This window comes from Hippoglossus stenolepis, chromosome 5 (assembly GCF_022539355.2).
Source record: "Hippoglossus stenolepis isolate QCI-W04-F060 chromosome 5, HSTE1.2, whole genome shotgun sequence".
NCBI lineage: Eukaryota > Metazoa > Chordata > Actinopteri > Pleuronectiformes > Pleuronectidae > Hippoglossus > Hippoglossus stenolepis.
This window is the reverse complement of record NC_061487.1, coordinates 18798699-18810675: the sequence shown is the minus strand read 5'-3', so window position 1 is coordinate 18810675 and position 11977 is coordinate 18798699. Positions and strand designations below refer to the sequence as shown.

Below are 11977 nucleotides of genomic sequence, written 5' to 3'. Positions count from 1 at the left end.
TTTGCCAATTCTGTACTTTCACATTGTAATAGCTGAAATAAAATTGACCGTGAAGTAGAAATAAAAAATTAGAATTTAATATATGATATAATATAATGTAAGAATAGAATAATATAGAATATGTTACGTTATAATATAATATAATGGTATGTGATATAATATAATGTAATGTAATGTTATAGAAGAGTATATTATAATATGTTATGTTATGTTATGATATGTGTTGTTATAATATATAAATATAAATATAAATATAAATATATATATTCGTGTTCGGGCACAGTAGTAAATGTACTACGCTAAATCCCACCAATGGACAGACTCGTTCCAGCGGCGTCATCACACAGTGTTGTTTACGTGCTTCTATAGACTGTGTGGTTACGTGGGGGGCTCGCTGGCTGCCTGCGGGTCCTCCGCCGACCACTGGATGGAGACCCCATGTTTCAGCCTCACTCTATTCTCCACTAATCGGCTCCGTTGTCACGCAATAGAAACCAACAAAGCGCATCTTCGTGCGAGACGCCTCCTAAAAACCTTGGTCCTCCAGACGGGCCATCTGGCGCTGTGTAGTAAAACCACAGGCCCCGCCCCTCTGCTTACATTCTCCAATGCGCCATAGCAACCGGGGCCGAGCCCCCTGTTCCCGCGCAATGTTCCCATCCTTATAAGGGCAGCAGAATGCAGACGCACGCCCACGTCACACGTCGTTTATGTAAATGGTTTGATTGAAGAAAAGGAAAAGAGCCTCCTGCTCCGCTCTGAAATGGAGGTGTGGATACGACGCATGCGCAGTGCTGTCCACAACTCTCCAGTCCCGTCCACAGGCGCAGACATCAACAAGAGAGCGGGTTACTGGTACGGCTTGATTTCAATAACAGTCCCATCGCGACCACACGGAGCTGCACTTTGACTCGGTCGGACGCGACGCAGAACAAGGTAAAGAATGACGCCATTTTGTTGCGAAAGTGTGTAGTTGTGTCGCTTCTGGAGGAGGTTAAAGTCCCCGCGGAGCTTTCACATGTGTACTGAAAACAAGCTTCCACTTGTCTGGGAACAATCGGTGTGTTCGGGGCCTGCTGCAGCGGCCGCCGGGTGCTCGGCTCCACGTGTGTCCACCTTACAAACGCGTAAAGTCAGCGCAGGAGATGCGGGAGAAACCCGCAAACATGCGTGAAACCGCGGCAGAATGGCCTCCGTGTGCACGCGTGAGGAGGAGCAGGGGCTGTTGTTGTTGTCGGTCGCTTCGGCGCGTTTGTCTCTAATCGCCGGTTCGGATGTGACCAACATGTGTGGTGGTAGTGCGGTTATTTAAACTTCATGTTAAATAACGCGTGGTGGTGCACGGTGCGTGTGCACGGCGGCTGCCGGCGGCTTACACATCTTCACCGGCCAAATAAACCAAGTTGCTCTCACGCCCACTCGGAGCGGAGATACGTCTCAGCACGCGGGTCGCTGCTGTCAACAAAACAGGAAACACCAACTGTTTACTATCAACACACGCTTCGTTAAACTCGACCCGGTTTGAAGATGATTTTTTTTATTGCGTTAGAAAGCGGTTTAAACTGCGACTCGCCGCTTTGAACTCGGTGCACATGTAGTTGGACTGTTGCGGCGACGCGGCTCCGGAATAACAAAGAGTAAAGATCAAAGTACACAATTCCCCGCGAACTACTTTCTCTCCTCGATCGCATTAAAAGCCGTTTTTTTTAAAACGTAAGAATCGTGTCGGTGTGAGTTGATGTGACTACGTGAAAGTTGGCGCAGGAAAAGTCGGCCATCGTCGAGCTGAGGACTGGGATCATAAAATGGGTGCGCATGAAGCAGGTCGTGTGGAGAGCCATGCTTCCTCGCCGGAGTGGGCGGCGAAAACTGGCGACTCGCACTTCGATGGAGGCAAGTGCGTTACTCGCTGAGTGCTGTGATCTCGTGGGGGGGAGCGGGCGCGTCGTTTGCAACAGTCTGCGCCGCTTTCCAGAGCAATTTTTACACTTTCGACGCGAATGCTGCAGTTTTTTGCGGAGAAATCGCATCACACCCCCTTCTCCACGCCACCTCCGCCTTTGAAGTGTGTTGCCATGTTGAGTTACGTCACGTACTGTATTCTGCTGCAGAGATCGTCTGCCGCGGACAGAGGACTCACCCGAAGGCCCCTTAAAAATATTCTAGAATATATGCACATGGTTGCTTTTATTAAATATCGCCTACAAAATTACATCTATAAAAATTATCAACATAGGTTAATTTATGTTTCCATTTTATCACCCTTCTGATCATATAAATGCATAGTTTTATTATTGATTGGTTGTCCTTTTATATTTGATCTTTTTTTATTATACCTACCCCATATAATGAACCTGTATGTTAACGATCCATATTACTCATTACTCTGAACACTTAACCAGGCATACAGTGTCAATTATTTATTTATTATACTGTCACTCAATTCAGATTTACGTGTACACATAAATAATAAACAATATAAATCTAAGCACACTGTATATACTGTACATTATACAAATGCACTACCGTCATGAGATTCAGTGTGTGTGTGTATATATATATATATATATCCTGTAAATAATGACCCACACTTGATCCCGCAACTTTGCACTATGCACCTTTCAACTACCCCATATAAGTAACCTGTATGTTATTGATCATATTTCTTTGAGCATCTTTCTCCTCTGATAATAATTACTATTTAAATGTTTATTCTCCACCCTTGCACATTTTGTTTCCCGTTGCACTCCTGTCTTGTACAGTTTCTCTATTGCACATAGTGGTCATGTTTTTTCTTGCTAGTTCTGGTAGTCTGTTGTTAATTGTCTATTTGTGTTAGTACACTGAATGCAACTACACAAGATGCCTAGTATGTGTACTCATGCATGGCAAATAAAGCCCATTCTGACTTATGTTGCAATCTCTCTTCTCTTTTATAGCCGGGCAATAAAACGGTATCAATAATTATTTGTATAGTATGATTTTCATCAATATAAAAAAAACAATATATTGCTTGTGCATTGTTGAGGTGTGTGTATGCAGTGAGCAGGTATTACACAGAATTCCCTCAGATTTATAAAAAGTTTCACTGTTGATCAAGTGCTTTTCATTCTCTGTACATAAAGAGTTAGAGTTAAAAAGTACAACCTTCACTCAGGAGCAAAAATCGTTCAACTTTAATAAGGATTATCTGATATTTATCGCGGTAATTATTGACATTGATTGATTTGTCTCTTAGTTTTAATGTCAAGTTACCTGGTAGATTTAAAGCTAATTTAGCTTGACCATGATGTTGCTGGACATGTTTTCACTGTGGTATTCCATACTCACCCAGTGTATTTTTAAAAAGAAAATACTTGCACTTATGCCTTCCACCACCAGGAGCCTGTTTTTCTGCACTTCTCACCTTCTCCACCACCTTTCCAACCTTTTTAAACTACAGTATGTGATACAAGCATGGGAGTGGGAGGTCTGTGGTTTCCCCTGCTCTCTGTCTGCTCTCTGTGGCACCGCACTGTCAGAAGACCCCGAGGACTGATGGCAAGAAGAAAAAAAAACCAGTCTGGGGGGCGCGGCTCGCAGTTTTGCCGCAGTTCAGGTCCACATGTGCTGTGCAGAATATATTTTGCCTAGCAACATAAAACCTTATTCCGCTGCATAATCTGCGCATCTCGAGTGATTTAGTTTTATTCCTCGAACACATTCATCCCATTTCTCTTGCAGAACAACATTGCATTTATATAATCTTGATTTCAACCATGATAATTATCCTCTGCAGCCTGGAGGCTCAGACTAAATGTCGTATTTTGAGTTTCCTTAAACGGGGCGTGCGTCCTGTGCGTAGCGTGGTGACATGATCTGTCTGACACGCTGTCTGACTGTTGACCTACTTCCCTCATGTGGGTCAGAGCGGAGAGATGCTCCAACAAAATCGCTTTCCCTGGATGTTTTTAAATCTCCAAACCGTGACCAAAGCACTCCGTATTTACATTTTAATATTCATTCATTCACATGTGGCTAATCTGCACAATAAAACACCACGTCTGATCTGAGCCACGAGGCTGATGCCGCTGCTGCGGGAAACATGATGCAGCTGACGCACGCGGATCAGAGTCCGGGGATGCTGGTGCTTCTTTAATTTATGTATTTGTCTGTTTTCTGCTCGCAGATGTTTGGCTTTCACAAGCCGAAAATGTACAGGAGTCTGGACGGCTGCTGCATCTGCCGTGCAAAGTCTTCCAGCTCTCGTTTCACGGACAGTAAGCGCTATGAGAAGGAGTTCAGGAGCTGCTTCGGGTAGGTGACACACCTAAGCACGTGGTCTTTAAAGCATCTCATTGATAGAAAAACATTTCCCACTCATGATGTGTAATCCTCTCACAGGTTGAGTGAAACGAGATCTGGAGAGATCTGCAATGCCTGTGTGCTGCTGGTGAAACGATGGAAAAAGCTTCCTGTGGGAACCAAGAAGAACTGGAACCATGTGAGTGTGAATCTGTGAGCTGCTGCTGGGTCATGATAAAATACCAGAATCATTCAAGCATATTCAGTCATTGAACATTTCTCCACCCCTCTGCACAGGTTGTAGATGCCAGGGGAGGTCCCAGTTTAAAAATAACCTCCAGGCCCAAGAAAATAAAGTCCATCTCTAAGAAAGCTCGGCCGAGTCAGATCAGCAGGCTGCAGAAAGAGCTTAAAAGAAACAGTGAGTTGTGATTATTTATTTTTTTTGTGGGGCATTTACTTTAATAGCAGTCACTCATCTCATATTCAAAATGCCTTGTCATACACTCTACATGTCTAACACCTAATAATCTGCTCACCAGATTCCGATGCTCACAGCACCACCTCCAGTGCCTCTCCCGCTCAGTCTCCCAGCTACAGCAACCTGTCGGATGACGGCTCTGACACTGAGCTCAGCCCAGGTTCCAGCCGCTCCCCAGTTTTCTCCTTCCTGGACCTCACCTACTGGAAGAGGTAAAACACACGGTGAAGCAGGGGTACATCTTTGTTCTACAGACTCATTTAGGATTTAAAACAACACACCAGCTTTTTTTTTACATTTTATGTTACACACATTAAGAAAATCAAGAAGCAATTTTTGTCAAGGAGCCATTTTTGTGCATTTACTACATATTCACATTGTGAAAAGGAAAATTTCTTAAAGCCTCTACACATCAGTAGTCCACCCACATGTCATGCATAGTTCAAATTAAAATGTTCAAGGTATCTCTGCATCCCATAGCTCTATAGACATGACTTGTAGCTTTAGGAATGAAGAGGGAATATTAAAATATTTAAAAAAATTGCATTGACTGAATGGAGTCTATACAGCACACGCAGGGTGTGCAGCGCCTCACCAATATTTCTCATGTTTATAGTTTGGTGACGTCTTCCACCTGACCAGCGAGTCAAAAGCTTAAAACTGTAGATGTTGTCTGTCACATCAGTTCAATAGTTATTTAATAATGTCAAGCATCATTAAATGGCAATTTTACTCTTTGATATTTGCAGAGTCACACTGTTAATGCATGTCAATGAAGGACTGTAGATGGAAGGTTTCTCCTGCTTCATTCACTCATTAGTCTATTGTGTTCTGTGTAGGCAAAAAGTTTGCTGTGGAATCATCTACAAGGGTCGCTTTGGAGAGGTGCTCATCGACCCACATTTGTTCAAGCCGTGCTGCCGCAAGAAACAGCGACAGCAGCAGCAACAGGAGGAGGAAGAAGAAGAGGAGGAGGAGGACGAGGAAGAGGAGGAAGAGGTGGAGGTAGAGGAAGGCCAGGGGGGAGCGGATGTCGAAGGGGAAAAATCCCAGGCGGAAGAGGAAGTGAAGGAAATTCCAACTTGTGAGGAAAACGCAGAGCCGGCTCAGCTATGCGTTACCATGACAACACCTCCAACCAGGGGCGTAGTGGTGGCGGCAGAGGCAGGGTGGTAAATTCAAACCCCCCCTCCATCCCTTTGCACAAATCTCTGAAGAAATCTCGGGGTTCTGTTTTTTTTCTCTCGAGCACTCACAGAAAGAAGTTGCCTCAGATCGCCTTCAGTCACAAAGCAGCTGAAAATCCTTTGGTCTTCTCCACAATGGTGTTGGAGATTTGTTTATTATGTTTAAACTGTAACTTATGAACTGTTGTGTTTCCACTTTGTCTCTCTTTTTTCGTTTGTATTTAATATTCTTACCATTCTGATGCGGATCATCATCCGCTGTGTTTTTGATCTACTTTCGATTGAAATGCTGGAGCTCTTGTTCGCTGGTACATCTAAAGATTTTATTCCAAAACGCAATAGATCCACCGGCTCACAGAAAAGGGTGCTACTTGAAATTCATCACTCAACATTTCGAACATGCAACTGAAATCATTCTCATTGTGGATATTTTATAAGCTTGTTTAGATTTTCTCTATACTCCGAGTAGATGGCTCTTTCCTTTTGATGGTGGATATCTCGTTTTGGAATGAATGACACTTTACACTGATGGAGCACAGACCTGTACAGTAGCCCTTGTGTTTGTCTCTATTCACATTCACTCCTATCAAAGCATTTGTGTTTGTAAACTGGATTAGCGTCTCTGTGTGCAAATACGTTCGTGGTCCCATTGAAACGAGGCCTATTCACAGCTTCAACAGCAAATACACCAGCCTTAATTATGTGTTACAGACAGTGCTAGTGTTAATTTTGGATTGGTATTAAGGAACAAAAAGGGACAGTAGCTATATTTATCGTGGCCTGAGCAACACATAGTGCATTTTGCATGAATGGCAAGCCACTCATCCAAAAGACCTAACGATCTGATGCATGAGTCTACGAAAATTGCATGGCCTTATATAAACTGTAAATCTTACTTTTATTTTTTTGGATCCATTTCTCTGGAGTTTTAACTTATTTTTGTATGTAAAAAAACTTTAAAAAAGGAAAAATAGAAATCTCTTTGCATAATAATAATAATACCACACAATACGACAGCAAAACAAACAATCGGTCTATAGTCATTCAGCAATATCAGCATCAGTGTTTTTCCTCATTCCTGGGTCAGTATACGGTAAAAAACTTTATACAAGCTGAAATTCTATGCCATTGCCTCTTATATACCACACATGTGTTGTGATATATAGCCTAATATTACTTTATTTATCAAATGAAAGCCAAAGCACATTGAAATTCACCCAATGTCAAATCAATGCAGGTTTTCTATGGACACTTGTGCTTGTCCGAGGTCATTTATATGTATGTTTATGGTATTCTAAAAACCAACACTAATATGAAATTTCATACCTGTGATGTTGTAGTTGGGAGCAGAGGGTGTGTTCTGTACATAAGGGGTTGGGCGAGCCATGTGGCTCATATATGGGATTAGTTATTTATTTATTTCATATTTATTTGTATCACTGCGTCCCTGCTTAGAAGTGTAATACTATGAATTCTTCTCTTCTTTAGCTTTTGCGTAGCATGGTTTTTGTACATCAGAAATCGAATGTAATTCTCACGCAGGCTCTGTTTAACGTTGCGTTGAATTACCGGTTGTCAATATTTGTGAAATGATGTTAAGTATTTATTTACTCATTGGTTGAGTTGCGTGCAACCTAACTTATTCTGTATCATCATTTTGGATCTGTATCCTGTAGACTGAGAGAAATGATAGATTGCAGCCGAACTGTACTTCTCCCCTTTTTAGCCTGTAGCTTAAAAATGTTCAAGAACAGTAGGATATCTAACTGTAGACTTGCATGTACTGTTGCTATGCATTTACTTAGCTTACCAGTTAGATAAAGCAGTTTTGTATTTTTTATAAATCATGTACTTTTTTTACATGTCCCTTAATAAAACCAATTTTGTGAGTTTTCTGGAAACATGAAATTACTGAAGTTATTGCTATGAGGTGGGTGGATAAACATGAGATCCAATCATCCATAAATTCATGATTGGAATGATTTACTTCTTTTGAGAACATCTACTTTCAGTATGTGAGTATTAATGTCTGATATAAGGTTATGTAACAAAGTTAAAGTAAATTTACAACATTTCAGAGAAGATATTCCATATAAAAGCTTTTGTGAGGATTATGTTCACATGTACCTTGCACAGTACTCACTTTATTTTAGGGTAATTATTCCCCATAATCCCTTTGCTTTAAATTTAAACAGAGAAATACGGCTTGAACTTTCAAGGTAGTGTTATTTTTCATTTTCATGAAAGTGAATGTGTTCATAAAAAAGTGCTGGAGGTTTGGTTTGATCTGTACAACCTCTTAGGTTTCAGTCTTGGATTCAAAATTTAAACATTTAACATTTGAAAAAGACTTGAAGGATCAAGTGCAAAACTGTCACCCATGTTTTAAACAAATGATAAAAACCCATCAATCAATATGGAAATTCACAGCAAGTCCATGAGCTCATAATGTATGAAGCATTATAATAGCATCATTAGTCTATTATCCATGTAGTCCAGTCAAAATACATACAATGAATATTACTGTACTATTCTAAAACTTTATGGGCTGATGAAATAAGAACAAATGTTTTTTCGGCGGGGTGCTTTAACACTGGGATGCTTTAACACTGTTTTTTGGATGTTACCTATTCATGAATGTAGCACATTTCAAATATTATTTGTGATTAGATTTACGTAGTTCTCTCTAAATATCTATATTTGGACAATTATACATAGTTTATATTATTTTGACCTATATTCAGGTCCTAAATTAAAAAAATATTATCTACATTTGAACTATACGTCTAGTTGTCTATAATGAATAGATATTCTGGAATAAAGAAAATACAAATTTCTATTACTTTGTATAATATTTAATGCAATTTGAAATTCTAATGTTTTATATGTTTAACAAGAACACAGTTTGTATCTTTCGGTGGGAAGTGACCACCGTATCGTTGTTATTGTCGATAACAACGAATTAAATATTGTTAAAATGCGCATTTGTAATTTGCGCAGTTTTAAATAAAGAAAAGAAAAGGAAAGAAAAAAAGAAAAAAGCCCCGGAAACGTTGGTCCTGTGACCGGAAGTGCAGAAACGCGGATGTGCTTTGTTGTTGTTTCTCGTCAGCTGTCAGCTGTTTTCTGCAGATGTAGATTTATAATAATCACAGAGAGAGGAAACGGTCGCTAACCAGAGGAAGAAGGTAACATGACTGTTGCTCTGCTCGTTATTTTAGCTCGGAAGCTAACAGGGATTATATCCATGTTATCTATCAGTCGTCCCGGCTTTTAATGAAGTGACTCATCGGTTCAAGCTGCTGTAATGAAAATATCCGAGTCCCTGGAGAAGATGTGAAGTTTAATAACGTGTCTGTTTAAAACTACAGTTACTTAATGCAGACACCAGCACTGACATCAGCACTGACTTCAGCTTCTAATGACGCTGCACACGTGGTTTCATTCAGTCCTCTCATGGTGTTAATACCACTCTCACATGTCTGACTTCAGGTTTGTATTCCCAGGTTTTTCCTCTGGATCGTCATCATGGAGGAGCCCACAGCCTCCGGTGTGTTCTGCGGCAGGATGCTGAGCATGGTCAACTCCGAGGACGTCAACGCCATCATCCAGGCTCAGAGACACATGTGAGTGTTGGTGTCATCTGATGAGCATCACGTGTCACTCCTGCTTCCTCTTATCACTGCATATAACATGTGCTGGTTAGACCTCGTTCAGACCTGGTATTAACATCCATCCTGAGGGATCCAGTCACAAGTGGTCAGCTCTATGTACAGATCTGAATGCACCCAATCGCATCTTCAGTGCTTCGTTAGGTCTGATCACCGCTATGTGAACACAAATCCTTACTAACTTACTCACTAGTACTGAGACACACACACACACACACACACACACACACACACACACACACACACACACACACACACAGCCATCAGAAACATTTGTAAACTCAGACTTGGTCAAAAAGAACACGATTGGCTCTTTGCCAGATGATTATTTTCTTTGTGATAATTTGTGATTGGATCGCTCCGGATGGACGGTATCACCAGGTCTGAACAGGGCCTCACACTGTATATGACAGTGATGCTGCCGTGTCCCTTCCTCATTGCAAACTGGCCCCTGAAGATTCTTGTTGTTTTGCTGATTAATTGCGGAAACAGGCTCGACCGCTTTGAGAAAACCAACGAAATGCTGATCAACTTCAACGGGCTGTCAAATGTGCGACTGCAGCAGATGAACGAGCGCTTCCTGCTCCACACACGAACACTTGTGGAGATGAAGAAAGATCTGGACAGCGTCTTCAGACGGATCAGGTAAACGCTACCCCACCAGGGGAAACACACACAGACACACACACACACAAATACGATCTCTGATTATTCGTCTCCTTTGCTTCCCCAGGACACTTAAAGGGAAGATCGCTAAGCAGTACCCAGAAGCTTTCAGCAGTGAGTTAACATTTTCATTTTTCATACCAACAATCCACTCCTCCACTTCAGTTCAACCAAATTTCATGTCTGAAATATCTAGATATCCACGAGTCACCGATTCCGGAGGACGACGATGACGAGTTTGACCCAGTTCCCCCCAGTGTCCCCACAATGATCACAACGGCCACCTCGGAGCAGAGCACAGAGTCGTGTGACACGAGTCCAGATGTGATCTCACCCACTGTGAGCAGATGCTCCGAAGATCTCTCTCAAGAGCCGCCTGACACGCCCACCTCCGACGTCCCAGAGATGGCCGTCTTACAGGACGAAGGACCTGACTCTGTACCTGCGGAATAGAACGAACACTTTGAATGGATTTCAGTCACTTGAAGTTGAGCTTCAAGCGATTTTAGCAGGAGGTTGTGTTGTATTTATGTTGGTCTTCATGATAATTGCTCATTTTTCCGGTCAAACTTGATGTATTTGTTGGAAAGAGCTTCACAGCCTTGATGGTCGAGGTGGCTGTGAACTGTCTCTGAGGATGCTTGCCATGCTTGTTTGTTTTTTGCCTACACAGCACTGAAATAATGCACATAATACTTGAAGTTGTACAGTTTGTCACTATGGATACATATGTCTTATTGACACCAGAGTAAAAGCCCTCACTCCTTATTTGTTCGAAAGCATTTCTGTTTGAAGAGATGCACTTTAAGTAACTTGAAAGTGAATGTTTTCTCTGCATAATACTTAGTGTGCAAGTAGTTAATACTGTTGTTGTGGTGATAATATTGTCACAGCATTATTATTCTATGGACCTCTGTTACATCCAATGATCTCAGCAGAGTTTTATCTCCTGTTTCTTGCCCAAAAAAATTCTGTTTCCTCTTCCATCTCAGGGAGGTTGGATACTAGGTTCACTGGTACAGTTATCTGTGTTTCTGATACAGAAAACTTTTTAAGGACACTATAGATTTGCTCTTTGAGATGGAAACCACTTTGTGTGAGTGAATGATCCGACCACTCTGCTTCAATGGCACTGATTAAAGATGCAGTTATGGTTTTAAGAGGAAAATCCTAAATCCAAATCCAAAATAGGCTTAATTTGTTATTTCTGTCATATTTTCTGTTCACACTCTGATTTCAACCGGAATGTGTTTGTGTTTTTGTGTGATATACTTAATCAGTGGAATATCTATCTAGCCAGATGAAAGTGAGAATAATTACTGGTGCTTGACAAATGTGTTTACACAGGTGAATAATATCTTCGATAAACTGTCCTTCTGTTTAAAAAGGTGTGATGTAACAACTGTTATTACAAACTGAACCTGTTAATGTTCCAACAGAAAATAAAACAAGGATGCAAAGTGATAGAAATTACATTTAAAATGACCAGAAACGTTGAGGTTCGCTCCTAATGAAATGATGAGTGTGCATTTATGTTCCTCATTAGAAAGAAATGACTGGACGTGCCTTGTGAGAATAACCCTGAGAAAAAGAAAAAGAAAATAATTAGAACTAGGGCTATGTTGTAGCACTAACAGGCCCGAGCACAGGCATTTTGAAGCCTGTTGCAGTTAGTGGAGAGAGCGATC

At 41.3% G+C, this 11977-nt stretch overlaps 2 protein-coding genes across 2 annotated transcripts; both read left to right on the top strand.

The window, feature by feature from the left end:
* Positions 1-748: 748 nt before the first annotated feature.
* sinhcaf (SIN3-HDAC complex associated factor) lies at positions 749-7853 on the top strand. The gene is made up of 6 exons (XM_035157437.2): positions 749-936; positions 4169-4296; positions 4384-4483; positions 4582-4705; positions 4827-4977; positions 5605-7853. Exons 2-6 carry the CDS (start codon positions 4169-4171, stop codon positions 5939-5941), a joined length of 840 nt encoding a protein of 279 aa, XP_035013328.1. The 5' UTR covers positions 749-936; the 3' UTR covers positions 5942-7853.
* Positions 7854-9005: 1152 nt separating this feature from the next.
* Positions 9006-11764, top strand: kxd1 (KxDL motif containing 1). The gene is made up of 5 exons (XM_035157439.2): positions 9006-9140; positions 9459-9578; positions 10116-10268; positions 10357-10403; positions 10486-11764. The coding sequence occupies exons 2-5, from the start codon at positions 9481-9483 to the stop codon at positions 10740-10742; spliced, it is 555 nt and encodes a 184-aa protein (XP_035013330.1). The 5' UTR covers positions 9006-9140; positions 9459-9480; the 3' UTR covers positions 10743-11764.
* The last annotated feature ends 213 nt before the right edge of the window (positions 11765-11977 follow it).